This window comes from Vespula vulgaris, chromosome 12 (assembly GCF_905475345.1).
Source record: "Vespula vulgaris chromosome 12, iyVesVulg1.1, whole genome shotgun sequence".
Taxonomy (NCBI): Eukaryota; Metazoa; Arthropoda; class Insecta; order Hymenoptera; family Vespidae; genus Vespula; species Vespula vulgaris.
This window is the reverse complement of record NC_066597.1, coordinates 414117-434387: the sequence shown is the minus strand read 5'-3', so window position 1 is coordinate 434387 and position 20271 is coordinate 414117. Positions and strand designations below refer to the sequence as shown.

Sequence of the window (20271 nt, the reverse complement as noted above, 5' to 3'; positions counted from 1 at the left end):
AATCCGTTCTTTATTTTTTATAACGAGACGTAGTTTCATTAATTCGACCGTACGAAATAAAATGGTTGCTCTACCTGTTGCTCTCTCTCTCTCTACTCGAGTAGGCTGGGAATATAAATGAAAAATATATGATCAATGCCGCGAGCTGAATCATTTACGAGCGATTACTTAAATCACTGGAAAATACGCAGGGTGTGTGCAAACGTTACGGCAACTCTAGACCATACTCGGTCTGTCCGCCTATGGCAAATATATACGTACCTAGGTAGGTACGGTCTAACGTTCGCCTGACGTTCGCTCGTAATTTCTTCGTTCGTGCGCGGGTCTAACGGTTTAATTATTCCTACAACGTATCGTAATTTACGAACGTTCGCTAGGCCGGTTTACGTTAGTCTCATCTCGTACGATGTTTTCTCGCGATTCTCTCTTGGCAAAGTTTCCCGAGAAAAAGTTGACGTTTTTCTCTAAATTCGCATCAATTCCCATTAATCCCCATTAATTCGTATTAATGAATTTAGACGAGAGAGACGACCTGCGTCGCGAGGACGTCCAATTAAAAACGACCTCGTAAAGTCGGCGTTGTTTGCTCGTCATTATCGTCGACGAACAGAAACGCGAAATTGCGCGATGCGCTTATTCGACTAGTCACAATCGAGCAGTCCGTGCAACTTCCGGCTCGCAACTCGACCGATCTGCCGGAAACTCGTGTCGATTGCATCCGTGGACGCGGAGCATCACGCCGTGCGTCGTTTTGATTAAATCGACGAAAAGGAAACGAGCCATCGAACGTCGTTTGTTTTCTTTTCTCCCGTTTTTCCCCCGAAGAGAATAGAATGCGGTACCGAAAAGGCTGCGCGTCGAGTCGTGAAAGTAGACGTATTAATAATGCATAGGGTAAACACCGATGGCACTTTTATTCAACAACTTTTTCTCAAGGAACATACGCATTCTTTGTTCTACACGGCCAAGAGACACCTGTCCGTCTTTCTCGATGGGACGCGAGAAAAAACTTTGCAAATATTTTCAATCGCCATTAAAAAAATATTTCAAATGCGAGACTCGAACGACGACACCGCAGAGATAGGTACATAGAAACGCGAGCTCGAACTCGCTTAGGCGTTTCCTCGATATTTATTACCAACGTCGTACTTTGCTTCTCGTATTTCGTGAAGGAAAAACGGCTTTCTCGCACGCGGCCGCTGTCTCCTGTGTCTCTAAGCGCGTGTTCCGTAAGTCACGCGTGAATCATCAAGGTTAATTCGAGAGAGCCCGCGGATATATTCTACGTTTCAACGGATATCCACGTACCTCGCATAGGTGCATGGTTTACGCGTTCTCTGGTTTGAGACGCTTGTAGATATACGTAGAGCGCAGATAACTACGTGGAACAAACGAGGCGAGATGAACACCTTCGAAAAGGAAAACGACGCTTTTCCATCGATGTGTGACTGCCCGCTTAGACTATTTTTAGCGCGGTTAGACGTACTTGCTTTCAGCTAGCGAGCACCAGCGTCAACAGCCCGAGTATATACCGTGCGAAATGAGAAAGGATCTTCGAGAACGTTCACGGTTCGACGCGGACACGATTTTCTTCTCGCCGCGAAAAGAAAAGACGGAGACCGCCGACTCTCTTTATTTTCTTGTAGTTTTATTATCGCATTCGTCATATCGCGTCCAAAGAGTTCTCTTCGTTTTCCTTCGTGGTGACGATGATGGGTCGTTATCGAGCAAGTTAGGACCGTCTCATTTTCGCGAAAGGTCTCTCGAGTAACGTGAGAATCTACGATGTCGCTGTGAAAAGGCACGGAGATGAAAAGAAAGAGAAAAGGTCGGAGTCATAAATATATCCTTACGAAGAAAGTCCGCGCGGAAAGAGAATACGAGCCCTCCTAGTCGTCGTCGTCGAGAGAGTCGATCTTCTTAGTTTCGTGTCTCGCAAGATCGACCGTGGCGAAAAGTTAGCACGAAGAAGCAGAAAGGCGTTTCCGGTATCCCGGCTTCGTTTCCTCTCACCGTTTCTCTTTTTACTGGCACGAGATCGAACACTTTCGTCGATTTCGAGGAATCTTAGGATCGAATTATGCCGTCTAAGACGTCTAGACGAATAAAAAGAGAGTAACATGTAAATTTCTGTGCAGTAGAAAGTATAAGTAATGCCTGCCGATGATAGTACAATACCTTTCTTATTTCTCACATACGCGCTTAACGTTTCGTCGTTATCGTTTTATGAAAAAAGAACATTAATTAACGTATTAAAAAAAAACCTACGTAGCATAGACCGAATCCGTCGTCGTCGTCGTCGTCGTCGCACTAATTAATTACACATCGTTCAGCGTCGACGAGCGTAACGTAAACAAAGTTTCGAGACGCCGAGGAGGAGAGTATCGATAAATTAGAGGAGAGATATCTCATCTCCCGCACTTATCGCGTTAGCGAGCGGTGCTCGCTTTAAGCATCGCCATTTTCCCTTCTTCCTCGTCTTCCTCGTCTTCTTCGTGCTTCTCGTATAAACGAAGATAGAAGCGCAATACAGCTGCGCGCGCGCACACACACGCGCGCCGAAAGACTTGGACATTAATGTTTCTGGAACGCGGATATACGTACACGCGTTTGAACTCACGGAACCCACCGGTTTTCTTATCTTCCTTCTAGAGTCGATACCGAGTTAATGACCGTTGTCCGTGCGCGAATTCATTCTCTCTCTCTCTCTCTCTCTCTCTCTCTCTCTCTCTCTCTCTCTCTCTCTCTCTCTCCTCAGATTCAGCAGCGGACAATAACCCCCAGCTCGATAAGCAATATGGCCTCTTATCCTTTCTTCTTTCTCCGTCCCGTCAACGTTACGATCGATCGATCGATCGATCGATCGATCGAAAACGATCCAAGCTAAAAATTTCTTTCCCTCTTAATTTCACGATGGATTCGGGTTATGCGGCCCGTCCCGTAGATTGTATATGTATGGAGGGATAAAGAGAGACGATCGTTATTATCATTGTTACGGTTGCACGCACGAGAAGAGATGGGAATCGCCATGACAAAAGCGTCTCTGGGTGGTACCGGTACGTGACACACTTTACGAGATTATGCTCGTCTCCCTTGTAAAATTTCCAAGACGAAAGTTCGTTTCTTGCATATCGTTGTGGCATTTAACGCGTATATTTTGTTGTTTAACTCGAAAGAAAAAAGAAAGACAAAGAAAGGGAAAGACAAGAAACATCGAGATGACGAAACGATAGCTGTGTTCTTCTGGTCGAGTTCCGTGTTGTGAAAGTCATGAAGTTTTATTATCGCGCATGTCACGGGTTAATCAGTCCCATCGATGGTAATTACAGTTACGAGGAAAAAGTAAGAGAGAACGAGAGAGCGAGTATTTTACCCAAGGGGTGCGATAAAGTGGTGACATGCGTAAAACGCGTGCGTTTATTAGTATACGCGTTCACGCGATCGAGACTAGCACGTGCGTTAAATTTGCCGTAAAGTTACTTTTTTTCCTATCCAAACGTCAGGAGTTTATTCGCGTTTATTCTTGCTTATTTTTCTTTGCCTCGTAGTATAACGTAGTACAATTTGATAGATACTTGGCATGTTCCGACAAAAGCTATCTTTAACGCGTCTCTATACAGTTTTTTTTCTTTTTTTTTTCTGTTTTTTTTTCTCTTCTTTTTTTTTCTTTCTTTCTTTCTTTTTTTTTTTTTGATCGAACGAATCTTCGAATGTCGAAATATGCGTATACGTGTGTTTACTTATGCGTAGATCTATCGCATGTTATGTCGAATGACGTCATCCCCGACAGAATCATCGCATATTCGTCGTGTTCGAGGGTAGAAGGAGATTTTGATTGGTCGGTCACGTTCGTTCGGACTTTATGGACTCTTAACGGAGATGGGCACTTTGCGAGGAGGCCGGGTCAGTCCTATCTTCTTTTTCTTTCTTTCTCCTCTTCCTTTATCCCAACGACGATCCGGCATATTCGGCGCCAGTCCAATTTGCGAGCGCTGACCGCGATAAACATTTTTTTTACCTTTTTCCCCCCACCCCTTCCTCCCTCTTATCCTTTTTCTTCGCCTTGTCTCAACGGATTGGGCTCGTTCGCCGTGGTCGACTCTCTTAAACCCATGAATAACAAAACACGAATAATGAAAGAAGCAGGAGAAGAAAAAAAAGCAGGCTGGATTTGATCGGATCCGCGAAAAAAAAATCCGTTCCCTTGTCTTATTTCATTGAGAAAATGAAGATTTAATTCGTTGGAATATTTCGAAGAAGTTAACGCTTGAAATGTTTGAAATCGATTTAAGAAGGCAAGATTTATCGTCCGACTGCGCAACAATCCACAAGAGATATAACTCACAATCAGACGATTTCCGATAGCGAGATCGGCAACCTCGACTTCTCCTCTATCTGTCTTTCTCCTCCTCTCCCTCTCTCTTTCTCTCTTTCTTGCAATAAAAGTAACACATTTGTCCCAGTTAGGAACAAGAAAACGTTTCTTTACGAGCATCATTCGCGAGCAAACTCTCTCTCTCTCTCTCTCTCTCTTTCCCTCTCTCACAGGTCTCGCGCAGCAGTGCGCCTGATTTTAACCTGCGGAAACATGCGAGGCAAGCATTACACGGTGTGCGCCGTTGTAAAGCGAGTTATGCTTATTGTCGTACGTGCGATCTTAATTGAAAGTCCATCTTTCTTTATTTCTCTCGTACGTGTACTTGTAAAGCGCAGCGGCTCTCTGAAGAAAAGAGTTAACGGAATAGAATCATCGTTTTATCGATGGTCGTTATGTCATCGTTTTTACGAGGACTTGAAGAGTCTACGAGAGAAGGGAAAGGAAGAGAGGAAACACGTGTCGCGTCGTTGAAAGACACGTTTCTTTTCTTAGAGAGTCGTTTAGAAGTCGACAGAGAGAGAGAGAGAGAGAAAAAAGTGCAATATCAAAGTTTTACGCGTTCAATGATAATGTCTCTTCTCGGATAAGTGCACTTTCGTGCACTCGTTATCCGTGGACACGTTAGAGAGGGAGAGGGAGGGAGAGAGAGAGAGAGAGTTTCTTCTCTCGTCTAAACTCCGCCTTTTCTCTTTCTCTGTCTATACGCGATTTCGAGGGAGTTCTGACGCGTGTTAATCTAAATTTAAACGGGATTTATACGACGGTTTTCGCGTTTCGTGGCTCGCATCGTTGACGTGTATTATCTTTGAAGATAGAGAAAGAGAGGAAGGAAGAGAGAGAGAGAGAGAGAGATCCATTTATCTCGTTCTTGAATCTACACGTAGAGAAAATTAGAGAACGATCTCGACATTGTCGGGTTTTATTCCACCGGTAGAAGCAACACTTTCTTTTTAACCAAAATTTGTTTCTTTTCCCGTCGCTTTTTCCTTTGTAAATGTTGTAAACGCATGTAATAACAAGAAGAACCGTCGGTCCCACCGCGCGCTAATAATACGGCCGAGCGATGCCAGCGAACGTGTTCGCTTGAATGCGCCCACGCATCGTCGTTTCGTTTCTAGCTTAAATCCCAGGATGATTTTAGTATCCCGACGGTTCTCGGTCTAATCGCACGCGTACGAGACGCGCGATATCGCCTCTAAATCGTCCTCTTCTCTCTATCTCGACTACGACTCCGATTCCCTTCGAGTGTAACGACGCGCACACACCCACGGAGGCACAATAGGAGATGAAATTTTTCACGTCAGCCCGAATCATAATTTATATCATCTCTCGCGACGCGTTATTCCTCTCCCTGCGTAGATAACGATAACGATAACGAATATCTTCGATCGTTTTGTCCTCCTTAATTCTCGATATACGATCGTAAACGTATTTTTCTTGGTCTACCTCTCGCACCTTTTATTTCCCACTCGACGGAGTCTCGGGTAGACCTCGGGGAGATATTTCCGAAGGAAGAAAGAAAGGAAGAGAGGAGAGATTTTGGCCGATATATAGGGCAATCTTTTTCGAGCTCGCCATTACGGAGAAACCTGCGGAAGATACCCCTGCAGCATCGAAAGCAGGGGTCCCAGCTATTTGCCTGAACGGCTACGTGGACAGGTAGGAATCCCTTTGTGCGCTGGACGGACAAGAAGGAGATTCGAGAAACTGCTACTCCTCTCTTTGCCCGTTAAATCCTTTTCAACGTTTCTCGGTGCGCGTTCGTCTCCTCAATGGCGAGTCCTTACAAGGACATCTGCTTGGGAAGAAAGAGAAGAGAGAAGAACATTTTCTTTACGTATTCTCTCGACGGATGTTGCCGCGTACGTAGAAGTGCATACGCTGAATCCAAAGCGACTCGTTAGAAACGTTTCTAAGGTCTCTTCCGTGGATACGTGCCCCTTTTCTCGTGCCAACTCGCGTTCCGTAATTATCTCGCGAGCTCCGTCTGCCTCTTATAGTCTCGAAGGTCAAGACCCCCGTAGGTTAAGCGAAAATTTTGTATTTCCGATTAGACGTGACGGGACGAGATCCAGGTCGCGTCGGAATTTGCTTACCAAGTCGAATCGATAAGCCAAAGTGCTTTCGATAGATCGGCACGGCTCGTTAAGTACGACATCAGCGATCAATTAGCGCGTTTTTATCGACGAGAGAAACGGATCGTTCGTTAGCACCTTGATCTTGAACGGCCACTTCTGCTTCGAGGAGGAACGTGAGCGAAGAGGCGCGTCGTTACACTTGTCGCGCGAGAGGAAGACGGAGAGGGGGGAGGGGAGGGGACTGAAAGGTGAATCACGCACCGCTTCCGAGATTCATCCTCGCGATTTCGAGCGACGACGCTCTTCTTATCTCTCCGAACGTTACGTTTACGATCGATAAAACGATCGATCGACCTATTACGGTTCCGATAAATAGAGACACTCGTAATTCGCGATTACTCCATCGATTCCAATTCAGACTTGGTTTAGTTCCTCGACGACGCGACCTGGACGAAAAACGATCGATATTTGCGATAACGAGGATTGGCAATCCTTGTTCGTTATATAAGAACGCTCCCGACGACACGATTACTACACACGGGTTCCCGATTTTGTCGAGACTTTAGCGCGGACTCGCCGTCTCGTTTTCTTCGCGTGCAATCAGTCAAAAGTGTGTCGTAAATCACGGTGAAAGTCTGCGGAGGTTGCTTTTCTGCGAATACGTGTGCATACGCGTGCATATACGTACGAGGAGAAGTCGAAATCTCTATTGGCTCGCGTCTGTTCGTTTTGTTGACGAGAAATTTGTCATTTTTTGTTGCAGCCTGAGCGAATGTTACTTCGCAGGGAAAGGAGCGGCCCTCGTCTTACCACCGAACGAAAGGGCCCGACCCTCGAGGAGAGTATCCGCGGCAGGATGCGATATTCAGCAACACTTGCAGTCCATGTTTTATCTCTTGAGACCCGAGGAAACTCTGAAGATGGTGAGTCTCTCGTCGAGCCGGACGATTCGACCGAGAGAAATTTTCCGAAGCGCGCTTTCTTAACCAGGCAGCGGTAAAGGGGGAAACGTCGATACCTTGAGACGCGTTTGAACGTAAAGATATGTCCTCGCCAATTCCGAGAAACTGTGAATTTGGCAATGATCGTTTGTTCGTCGCATTTATCACGAAAGATAGAACGTTTGACGCGCACGTCCTAAGTACGTGGTGGCACTCTTCGCGATCGAACGATATACTTGCGCAATTCGCGGCTAAAGTTACGGTGTAATTTCGCTAGATATCTTCTATGTCTCTACGCGTATACGCAGGCTCGCCGTGTAACAGCGACGACGTTGTTTTCTCGAGATCGTAACCGCCACGTGCATCTCATATTCCTCGAGGGGGAAATTGGCAAGCGACGGTCCGTCTCTTTGGCCGTCGCTCCTGTTTGATGCATCGCTGCCGATATCATCGTATAGTCTTTCCTCTGTAGTCTTTGCGCGAGGAATAGAGAAATTACGGGCCGAATCGTTTGGCTATTTCGCGCACGTCGCCAGAAGGGAAAAGAAGGATAGGAGTTGCCGGAAGCGACGTAAACGCCCGTTAGGTATTCGCCACTCGACTCTCTATTCGCGATCCAACGATCTTGCTCCGAGAAAAGGGATCTTTTTCGACCTAAAAGCGACGCTTTGTTCCTTCGTCGCTGATACCTACGACTCGCATTCGCGATCGCGTTCCAAAACGATCTCGAACGCCAGCAAGCTCGTCGACCTGGAATTTTTTACGTGGGTTCCTCGTGTCTGCCCGAAGAAGTGGGCTAAAGGCGACTCGTATGCGTGTGTATGTCGGGTCGTCGAGGAAGGCGACGCAACGAGGTCGCGGCCGATGAGAAACGAGTACTTCCGTTCGTGCTTCGCGAATAAACATGAGTCGACGACGATAACCGATTTTCTTTTTGCCGCCGACTCCTCCACGTCGCGTCTTTGGACTTTCGAAAAGAAAAAAAGAACGGGACGAACGACGGAGGAAGAGAGTCCTACTTGCTTGAAGCTGACCTTGACACGGGTTCGTCCCCGGCGTATACGTATTCGCGAAATAACGGAGACTTTTCGCGAGTTTAAGCGTCATCCTCGAGCTGCTCGAAGTTCGTCGCCCTTCGTGCTTTCCCCTCCCCCCTCCCTTTCCTAGCTTTTACCATCGTATCACGAAGATTCTTAGATAGTTCGTCATCCGAGACGGTCGATCGAGCGCTTCGCGAGATACGAACGCGAAACTGGTCCCTACAAGGACAACGAGGTAAGGGGGACGTACGATTCGCTACAGGTCGTTTCGACGACTGCTTTTCAGAAGGGGCCCCGTTACTTTTTATGTCTCGCACTTAAACTTACGACTCGAACGTACAACTTGCCCTCGGGCTAGTTCCTTTTATGCGTAAAGTGTCAGCGACCTCGGAGACCATTAAACTCGCTTCTCGCTTATCCACTTCCGGTGCATAGTAGTCGTTCGGACCGTTCGTTTCGCTTCGTCTTTCATAAATTTTCATTAATTTCGGATCACCTTGTATCCGCATGAATGATCTTCGATCCTACCTAGCTCTCTGTTTTTACGATCCTTGTGCGATCTTGCTTTTTATTTCTTTTTTTATTAATTAGCATTTTGCAGACAGGTTTGACGTCGTTATAACGAAACAAACGGATCTCACCTTGGTCGCCTTCGTCCCAAGAAAGACGGACTTCGTACCAACAATCGCGATAAACTATCTTTACCCACGCGACTTTGCTTTTCCGGGGTTTCGTAAGATCGCGTAAAACCGTGCAGACGCGAACCGTCTCTCGAGATTTCGAAGAAGAGAGATTGCTCGACCGTGACCCTCGAAATCGAATCGAATCGAATCGACGAAATTACGTAAGCGTAAGGAGATGATCGTTTATATCGATCGCTTCGTTCGTCCGACTCGTCCGATTTGTCTTTTCGATTTCAAACGATTTGAGAGTTCAACGAACGCCTCCGCCTAGCCGCCTAGATGGATAGATACATACAGAGAGAGGGGGGGGCGAGAAAAGAAAATGGAGGGGCAATTTCAATTTCGATGTTCGCCGATCGAAACTAGGCTACCGCGAGGCACTCGAAGGAGATAAAACGAGTTTTACGACTGGCTTCTGGCTACCTTCGTCTCTTTCTCGAGCTCTCCAGTTAACCCTCCTCCTCCTCTTTCTCTTCTCTGTTCCATGCTCGACTTATCGTTCGAGAGTACCGAACAGCCAGCCAGCAAGAGCCAGGTCGCCTCATGAAAATTCATTTTGTCTCCCTTGCGCCAGCACGCTCGACTTTCGACGAGGAATCGGAGAACGAAAGGAAATTTTAGCGTTGTCCCCCTTTGAAATGGCTCCTTTGAATACCTCGAGTCGACTCTAGCTCGGAGATTTGTTTAAATTGGATGATTTTAAGCGAAACGAGAAGAAACATTTCTTTGTTCCTCCTTTGTGTCCGTTTGCGTTTCAGATACTTGCTCGTGGCGTTCTTCAAACATCCTTTGGTCGACGAAGAGACCCGCCGTAAATTTCCTTATCCGCGTAGCGAGCCGATACCTATTTTATTCTAACTCGTGGGGACATTCGACCGATCGAGTGTCCACCTTCGTAACGCGTATTCGTGATCCGGACTCTCTCGATCGTCGTCGTCGTCGTAGCACCTTTAGAGAAAACGCGTTTCCCCCGTAGGAACCTGTTTTGACCTAAACGCGATGTTAAACGGTCCTGTACCGAACGTCGACTCGTGGCTCCTCGATATCGAATCGCGTCGATTAATTACGCCGACCGATAAGACTCGTCTTGGGTGCTCGATCTCCTTATCTCTCTTTTCCTCTCTCGGTTTTTTTTTTTTTTAATTATTACAGACCTTTTTACACTCGACAGAGCTCTCGTCTTCGTTATCAAGAAGCAAGAAGTTTTTCCAATTTTCCAATTCACCCTTTTCCTTTTTTACTCTCTTGTTTCTTGTCTCTCGTCGTGAAGTAACTTACTCGATTTCGAAATCACGTTGGATTTATCGCAGGAAAGCGTAATTTATGCGTACAGCTTTGATCCTCGGTAGGAACGAACAGAGTTTATCGGAGCATCGAGACTTCTTCGCTTTTCTTACGGCTCCTCCTCCTCCTCCCTCCGTTCTCGCGTAGTCGTAAGCACGGTACCGTAAGTTTTAAATGCTTTTTCTTATCTAACGGCCGGATAGCACAAAGTGAACGTTCGCGTTTAACAAGCCGTACAACGCGAACTCGCGCGCGCAACCAAGCTCGTGCATGGAACACATTCACACAAGGCTCGCGTATGGAACACAAGCAATATTCCGATGGCTTTGCGCCTGTACCTGTTCACCTTCGCTCGAGCAGGATGCCGGGAATTCGCAAACGCGCCTCACCGGAGACGTAATCGTTCGCAAATGCGACGGTAAAATAATGCCAAGCGTTTTCGAGAAAGCACCAACGTTTCTCCCTATCTATAATAGCTAGCTATTAATCGAACAGGACGTAGACCTTTAGAAGCATCGCTTCGAATTTCTTCCAAACTTCGAAGTTTGTCCTTCGTCGAACAAAGGAAAGAGGAAAGAGAACGCTCTCGAGAGTGTCTCCCTCCTCGTCGCCGACGTTGCGTTCCGATGTAAGTCGTGGCATACTTTTGTCACGGTGAGGGAAACGTGACGTCGAAAATTGCTGGTGTCTGTTGCATGCTACACGTGACTTTGACAGCTCCCTATAGATCCAGAGAGAGAGAGAGAGAGAGAGAGAGAGAGAGAGAGAGAGAATACGCTCTCGACGATCACAAATTTCCATCTTTCCGTTTTAATCTTTCTTTCCTCCTCTTTTCTTCTCTCACGTCCAGTTGCTTACGTAAAGTCCTTAAACGGAACGTTAACGGACGATTCCGCGGCAGAAAACGATGTAACCGGTCGACTTACGAGAGAGATTACAACGGTACACGCTCTCCCTTTCCTTTTGTCCCCGTTGCACACCGTACGACGATTTACATGGACGCTACGGTAAATTACAATCGCGTTTGGTAGCCGTACACGACGTGTAGTAACGTTATGAAACGAGAGCGAAACGGATAAATATACGTCTATGTGCGAGATCGTTCCTTTTTTCTTTTTTTCTTTGTCTTTCTCTCTTTTTTACCTTTTTTCTTTTATTTATTTATTTTTTTTTCTTTTTCTTTCGCGTTTTAGGATCCGTTTTTTGGGAAACTTTCTATCTCCGTTAATCTATCACGGTTCGTACAGTCACGGTCGTTCTCGATCATTACGCGGGAGAGATTACGAAAGATTCCCCTCTGCAATTTCGTTTCCTTTTTACCATTAGTAGGCTGTTGCGTACTTCCCCGAGAGATATTACGACAATATATGTACGGTATATCGTATCGAAAGTAATCGGTCATGGTCGACGATGAGTAAAGAAGAAGAAGAAAAATATCATCTCCTTTTTTATTCCTCTTTGTTGTTCTCGAGAAATCAAAAGATCGAGCTCTGGAGTATTTCTTTGATAGCAACGGCCAGGAAAAAAAAGTTATGGATTTCTTCCGACCATTTCGTTTTCACGATTACTCGTGTATGCTCGTGTTTGCTTCCTTTGCGCAACGTAACGCCGGGTGTCAAAATATGCGCGAGTTGCGCTTTCGCGTGACATAATCCCGTTGCAAAAAGCGATTGCGATTGCGCGAACAAGTGGTGGTGGTTGTGTGTGTGTGTGAGAAAGAGAGAAAAGTATGGAAGATACGATCCAGGACGTGGGATCATGCTGCTTCGTGATTCAAGCTAGCTACCGAGCAAGAGAGAGATATAGCGAGAGTGAACTTCTTTCTTTAAAGAGTAATCTTTATAATTTTATTTAAAGAGGACGCGATCGCGCGATTATCGTAATTTGTTTAATAGACATTGCATTTTTTTTCTCTCGTTGTCGTCGTTGTTTTTCTTTTCTTATTTTCCCCTCTTTTTTTTTGGAAATAAATTCAGTTCGTATCGCGAGACGATGATCGAGTTCGATATATCGTATACACGTAGTATCGTATATATAACGTAACTTTTACCGCGATTCAATCGGCACTTTCGCTGATACTGGCAAAAGTGAAATTTCCATCGACGTAAGAGGACGATCACGTGCAACGGAGCTGGTTCATTTTTCTTCAGTGTCTCTCTCTCTCTCTCTCTCTCTGTCTCTCTCGTTCCTAATCGATTTAACGAGAGAAGATTCGGTCGGATTTTCTGGGCTATCTCGAGCACGATATACGATGTAACGCGTTTAAGAAACGTAAAACCACAACGGCCTGGACAGGAGGGAAACCTGCTCGAGAAGGAGGAAGGCTCGACGGCGCGGTGCACGGATGCTTAGAACGGCTCCTTCCAGGGCATTCCGTTCCACCTGATCCACTTATTGGCTATCCGTAAAAACTCGTTGGCCAACCGGTGTTCCGGAGAAATGTGGGCGAGCGAGAAAAAGGTCGAGAAAGATGGAGAAACGCTCCTGAAAAGGACGATTAATGATAATTCCAGATATATCTTAGTTCCGTCTTTAATTTCTTTTTTCGAAAGTAACTATCTTTAATCTTTAGTAATCAACGAATTGAAATTTAGCGGCACTCGCGTGCATCGTTCGCGTGAGAAGAAGAAAGCTTATCGTCGAACGCATCGTCGCTCGTTTATTCGACGATAGGCATTCTCTCGAACGCTTTAATCGCGTTCCCAGAGACGAACGAAGGAAATTCGTAACGGTATTGTGTAATGACTAAGGCGAACGCGCGTGCACGTTCGAAAGAGTCCACGTGATTGATGCGAAAGACCACCAACGATAGAGAGAGAGAGCCGGACTTTAGAGGCCACAAATTAATTATTTCGAACGACCAATCGTCCTTCCGTTTGGCCATTATTTAAATCACTCGACGCGCGACTTTTCCTCGCGACGCTCGATACGACTCAGTTCGTTGTACTCGACTCGATCGTCCTTTCTAAACGACAACGATCGTCCCGTTATCAACCTCGAGAGACGGAAGATGACTCTCGGAGGAATGTTTTAGCAACGAAGTACACGTACCCGGTAATAGGCTGATCCCGAAACGCGTGCTACTCGGCTTACTCGCGAGAATACAAGGAACGAGCGACATCCGATAAACTTGCTCCACTTTCGAAAGGGCCGCTACGGAACAAGTAGCTCCGCTCTCCTCGTATCCTTTCTTTCTCCGCTGCTCCTTAACCGTCGTCGCGGCGGCCTCCACGCTTGGAAAACTGGTTCGAAACGAGCTAAGGAGTTAAGCCGGGGTAGGAGGGGAAAGGGTTCGCGCGACACCTTTCGACGTTCCAAAGAGAGTGGAACAATGGGCATACTCGGTTGGACGCCTGAAATATCCTCTCGTTTTCGTACTTTCCTCCTACTAACCGAGTAGATTCTTTACGATCGCCTTTTGTCTTGCCTCGTCGTTTGGAACTGCTTTTTCGAACGTTCGCTCGACTCGTTTTTCGTTTTCATCGCGATGCGATTTGTAAATCCCGTCCTTTTCCTTTTCACCTAGGGACCCAACGAAAGACCTCGACGAAGAGAAATTCTCTTTCGAGTCGAAAATCGATTTTGGTGTAAGAGGGCTAAGTTTCTTCCTCCTCGATGTTCCTCTTCGATTCCTCTTTCCATCGAAAACGGGCGGATGTCTGCGGTAAGCCAATCGCGTGAACGCCGACTCTCCGATCGCTCTGCGTGTAATTGGATCGCCATGGGAAAGTTCAAAGCCCTTTCGAGTTCGTCGAAAGACTCTTTTTCTTCTTTCATCGAGCTTCCCCGTCGAAGCTACCGACTACGAGACTAGCGCTAGCTCGCCTTTTCTAATCGTACGTTGGACGAGCGATCGGCCTAATCTCGCTGAAGTTGTAGGTAGTAGGGAGACCTACAAGTGGATGATGACGAGAGATACAAGAGTGCATTTCGTTACGATCAAGGTCGAGTGTCTCGAGAGCAATCGCGTGATCGTCACGGGTGTACAACTCCGGAATTAAAATCAAATGACCTTTCATTTTCTAATTTCACATCGTTTCTACGAAACACGCGCTGAACATTGTCGTTACGAAACAATGCAACTTTGCAACGATTCCTTATTTCTCCTTTTTCTCTTTCTCGGTAGCAATTTCGGTTTAAGCGTTTCTTGTAACAATAAACGAGTTCGCGAGGAGTACGTTGAACTCCGTCTTCTTACGAGGAAAGAATAATTTCGCTTGGGATCTGAAAAATCGCGGCCTCGATGCGTCATTGTTTGCATTTCAGAGGGAGGCTCGAAGGAGGCTGCCTGCTTTTTGTCTCGCTTCTTGTAAAAAAAAAGAAGGAAAAAAGAAAAAATTAAAAAGAGAAGAAAGAGAATCTTTCCAGATCTACCTGAGTAGTCAACAAGCTCCGACCGTGATTCACTTCCTTCCAGTGATTCGGCACAAAAATAACGCGCGAATTTGTTCTCTCTCTCTCTCTCTCTCGACCGATTTAATTGTTTTTTAACGCCCAAAGTGTTCTCGATCTTCGAAAGAAACGCGTTTTTTATGAGAAAATAAAAATAAAATCTCTCTCTCTCCCCGCTTTGCACTCTCCGAAAGGAGAGAGTCGCTCTCGAGAGAACTCGTAGGATCCATATTTGGTGGAAGAAGCTCGCGTTGAGTCAGCAGCATCGTCAAACGTTCGACTCTTTAAGGGCTTTCTTCGAAGGATCGATAAAAGACTCGAACGGTCGTTTGGTACTCGCACGGAAGCTCCTACGAGACGCCCACAAACCGGTACCAAGTTCTCTCCTCGGTGAGGGGAGAACACCTCCTCAAGGTCGTCTCGTTTCCTTTCGTCTCTAGCACAAAGATTTTCGACGAACGTTTTCTTACCTACTTCCTTCTCAAGGAGATATCGCAAATCGAATCGCAGCGCACCGCGCGTGAAAAGTGGATCGTCTTAGATGCGTTGTTCCTCTTCTTCCTATTCGTTAATTAGTCAGAAATATATCATTTCGCTGCTCGCCTTTAACGCGCTCCATCGATTCGTCTTTGAAACTCCTTTCAGATTTTATTGTCGGTGGTAGACGTTATTGTGCGCGGTCGTTAGGAAATAGATTGGTCAGAATGGAAAGTGGGTCATCGGAATATTCGTTAATTAGACGGTAGGAGTTAACGACGAGGTTATAATCGGTCTCGTCGATTCTATCACCGTTTTATTATCCATACGTTCCTCTTCGTCGAAGCTCGAAGGTTCGCGAAGCTACGAGATCACTTTCACGTGGACGGGATTCGCCTTGCGACTCGTGGGACTCTCGTGACACTAGAATCACCTTAGGAATATCGTGACGAAGGAAGATTTTTCCTTTTCTTTCTTTCTTTCTTTTTTTTTAATTATTATTTATTCTTTCGATCTTTTATCTTTCTCGAGAATTATGTATAATTTCCTGTCTACGTAGTTACCGAGAGAATTATTTCAACTCTCGAAATAAGATCAATCTAGGCTGTAGAAGCGAAACGTGACGTTGCAAAACCGGTCAGCTCGGTAATTCAATGTCGAGTGTGACTCGACGAAACTCACCTCGAGTTCTTCAACTCGACGTCGAGTGACACTCTGCCGAGTGCTTTTCTTCGTACGCCTTATATCCCGCGCGAAGTTGCAACCAGCGGGGACCGCGACTAGAAGAACCGACTCTCCTTCTGTTTCTTTCCGACGAGATCAACGCGACCTTGGCTAACTCGAGCGATGTTAAATCTCGGCCGGCCCTGTTCAAGGTCACCCGAGGGTAGAGCGTAAAAAGAAGAAAAAGATATTCGTCGTCGCTCGTCGTCGCTCGTCGTCGCTCGTCATCCTTGTTTTCTTCTTCTTCTGCTTCTGCTTCTGCTTCTGCATCTTCTTCGTCATCCTCGTCTTGCTCCTTGTTGATGCACGCTGCTGAGCTCTCCTCGAGTACCGTCTGAGTATAGGAGGAATGACCGTCTGGAGATGTTATCGTCCTCGGCTCTAACTGCGAGTTACGCCCCGGGCTCTTTGCGAACTCCTTCTCTCTCTCTCTCTCTCTCTCTCTGCCTCTCTCTCGGCGACAGCTCCGACACGTAGGACGAAGCTTCTTCTTTCTTCTTTTCCGTGGACCGTTCGATGACTCGATTATCTCGTGGGCGTGTAACGAGCCACTTTTACGGCGGATAAAATGCCATCGCGTCGAGTCCTTCGGTATTGAATGGACTCGGTTAGCTAGGCTTCGTCGTCAGGGTGGTCGAGCAGAGTGCTCTCGTTGCAAGCCATGAAAATCTTTGCGAATGAAGGATTTCGACATATTCTTTTTTTATTTCTTCTTTACTTTTGTATCTACTTATTATTTTTGTTTCCTTATATAATTAGTAACATTCGATAAAGCGAACTGTAGAGTCTACCTCGATCCAGTCGTAGTAGTTTCCAAAAGAAACTAGAAGAGGGAAGAGATAGATAGAGAGAAGAAGGATGGATAGAGATAGGCTGTATGAGTCTCCTCGCGATCTTGTATCTCGATATCTCGGTACACAGACACGTGTTTCATATATCTCCTCGTTACAAGGCGCACGTCTATCGGCGAAACAAGCGTACGTACCTATGTACGTATATACCTATGTACGTATGTATCTATGTAAGTGGGTCGCTCTATGTCATACGATTATGCACGTAACGTTCGATACCTTAGCGAACTTACGTTCGCCAGGAGAGAAACGCTAGATCGTGTATAAGCAGCGAGAGATCGAGAGATATCGATCTGACGTATCTCGCCAGGGGACAATGCTTCGCTTTGTGTATATACATAAATCGTTCGATTTTATAGAAAAGATGAAGCTTTCTTTTTTTTTTTTTGTTTTATTTTTTGTTCTATTCTTTCTTTCCTTTTTCTACTTGGTTTTCCTCTCTCATCGAGAAGTAATCGTTTTCCCCTTGAATTTGATTTAACGAGATTCGGTCGACACCGTAGGATATCCGATTCAGGGAAAGTTTTACACGGCTCGTACGCCGAGTAAACGTGTCGCGATTGACGAAAGAATAATTATTTCTATGACTTTCGAGAGATCTCGTCTAGCGAAATCTCCTTATTATTTATCTACTTTGTGTGTTTTAGCGATTGTTAATTAGGGAGTGTACGTGCGATAAAGGAGAGCCCTGGTAGTCAACGTTGGTCGAATTACTCGAGAGAGTTATGGCTAATGGCACTTACCGAACTTTCACTTGCCTAATTTATAGCCACTTTTATCTCAAGCCTGTGTAATTTAGAAAAATAACGAAATTATAATTATCTTTTACAACGAGTCAAATTGATTAGTTTTCTTTCAAAACGCGCCTTTCGTAACTCTGATAAAATATTTGACCGGAACAATCGGACGGCGGAAAGTTTTCGACGAGAAAAGAAATATGATCGATGAATCGACGTTTACTTTCGATCAAAGTGAGATCGAAGTTTCTCGTTCGTGTCGCGTAACAATCGGTAGCGGTGGTTCCGCGTGACGTTCATCTCGCGGAGAAATCTCGCTTGAACTTGAGCCACGATTATATCCTTGTTCGCGTAATCTTCCCGACGAGGGAAAGAAAGAGAAAGAGAAAAAGAGAAAGAGACATCTAAACTTTGCGCCATTTCCTGCATCCTTCGAGGGATTTCTTTGTCGCGTATCTCGGTGCGGTGCGTAAGCCAGTTGGCATCGTCGGAGGAAATGAAATATGTTTCATGGTGTCCCATAAAGAGCCACGAGCCAGCTAATTAATCGTTTAATGGGGTTAAGTGCGCGTAATTACCAAGGCCCGGAAGTGGAAGCGTACCCCCCCCCCCCCCCCCCGTCTTCCTCCTTCGACGTCGTTGCTCGATATAAGCGGGATCGTTCCTATTAATTATCCCATAATCGGTGCGTCCACCGCGGAAGAAACTTTGTTAACTTTCATTTCCACTTTCCTTCTTCGTAGACGTACGCGAGTACGCGTATTCCTATTTAATTCGATTAATTTTCTTCGTTTTTCTTCGTAAAGAAACCGAGACGCAATCGTTATCCAACTACCGCGTGAGTCAGAGGGACACACGCGGCTCTCACCAAATCTTTCTTTAAATGGAGAAATACGATAAGAAGGCGAGAGAGGTAATAAAAATGCCAGGAAACGATTTCCGATTATTTTAATTAATAACTCTGACTGCCGTTCCGATAGGAGGCGAGAGGAGTGCCGAATTAACGGCTTTTTCCGCCTTTCCCTTTTCTCGACTACGTTCGACTAGCATCGTTCTCCGTGGAACAACTTGCTCCGTCGGTCTAGCTTTTTCGTTCCTACAGCTTTTTTCGTTCGTCCCTCAGCCTTTTTCCTTTTTCGATCTTTTTTTTTTTTGTTTCTCGATTCAGGACGCGTCTATGCGTTGTTATTATATCTGCTTCCGTGTCTTCGTGCGCAATCGCGCGTCATTAATCGGCAATCAAGAAAACGCTCGGCTCTCCAGGAGGATTAAAACGAAATCGTCGGGTCGACGCTCGCTCGCGCGAGAAATCACGGTTCTTCGTTTCCTATAACGCCTCTCTCGTGCCGGAGATAATTTATTTCGTGCTCCTTTTTTCTGATCTTTCTTTTTTCTTTCTTTCTTTTTTTTTTGTTTTTATTATTTTATCGAGATATTAAAAGCTATTAATATCGACTCTCTCGATAGAAAAAAATGCCTACCACTTTATCGGAACGTCGAGAAAAAGTGGAGGAATACGTTCGGAGGTGTTGGTTACATCTCCCGCTCCCTCTCTCTCTCTCTCTCTCTCTCTCTCTCTTTTCTTTAGAGCCGCACCTGAGAATCGTTCGCGCCTAATTGCGTCGTTGTAATCGGAGAACTCGAAGGAACGTAATCCATGCGGCTGGACGCAAGCAGTCCACCGTGTCCCCGACTAGTTTCTGCATCCTCCGAAGCAACGATCACTCTCATCTCGCTGCAAGTTTTTTCTTCTTCATTCTCCTTCCCTTTTCTCTCTTTTTTAATCGTCAGTAAGAAAGGAAATTTGTGACCGACCGAGCAGAAAAAATCATTCGAGTTTAACAAGCGCGAAAGATAGTCGTCAACGATTTTATCCGAGCGCGTTCATCTGCAAATCGTTGACCCGAATCGTTCTATAGCACTCTCCGCGAGTTAAACGAGCGCGATAGGAGAAGTAATTATGGAGGGAATAAATACGAGTACGACGAGCCTCTCCTTAAACGATAAAAGGTGAATCGCGAAGTGGAATATCCGTCTTTGCCTTTATCTTCCATGCTGTCTCTCTCTCTCTCTCTTTCTCTTTTAAATGCTAAAGCCTCTCGAGAAACCGTAACATCGAATGAAATCATCGACCAACGTCGTTTAAAACGTTTAGAACGTTCGATCGCTTCGTTCGCTGAGCTACGACTCGGTTATTCGACTTGCGTAAGAACGAACGTTTCGAGAGATTATTAATCTAACCTATTTTTATTATTTCTTCCTTTTTCTTTAACTATCCTTTCTACTCTTTAAACGAGTAGACCCATATATCTCTCCCTATTAAGACCGACTCGAACTTTCACGTGTCTTCGAGTTCGTTTCGTTTCATTTCGAACAACAATTTCTTGATTTCCTCTACTCTACGAGCGGTATTTCATAATGTACGTATATACCAATATACGTAAAGAAATTAGCCGTACAGATATTATCATGGTATAAATTTAAAAAGGATTATATACGTGTATACGATCGCGTAATAATCGTACGTGCTCGGTCGATGATTTTTTCCTACGCTAAAATTCTTGAAGGAAGTAGAATGAAAGAGATGGAGGAAGGGGAGGAGAGGGAGAGAGAAATATATGAGTCATTTATCGAAGCCTTCGTTCCGAGTAAACCGATAACGATTTTCCGCACCTGCCTCTTATTTC

General features: G+C 45.5%; 1 protein-coding gene across 5 annotated transcripts in view; it reads left to right on the top strand.

Annotated features, from left to right (window-relative positions):
• LOC127068102 (serine-rich adhesin for platelets-like) overlaps positions 1-20271 on the top strand; it is a 67045-nt gene that overhangs the window by 25879 nt on the left and 20895 nt on the right. For 4 of the 5 annotated variants that reach the window (XM_051003811.1, XM_051003816.1, XM_051003810.1 and 1 more), the window contains one exon: positions 7220-7379. In XM_051003811.1, the coding sequence (XP_050859768.1) occupies positions 7220-7379 (160 nt within the window). Of the gene's footprint in view, positions 1-5494; positions 6038-7219; positions 7380-20271 lie in introns of those variants that run through there. The other variant, XM_051003815.1, reaches the window with a different exon arrangement.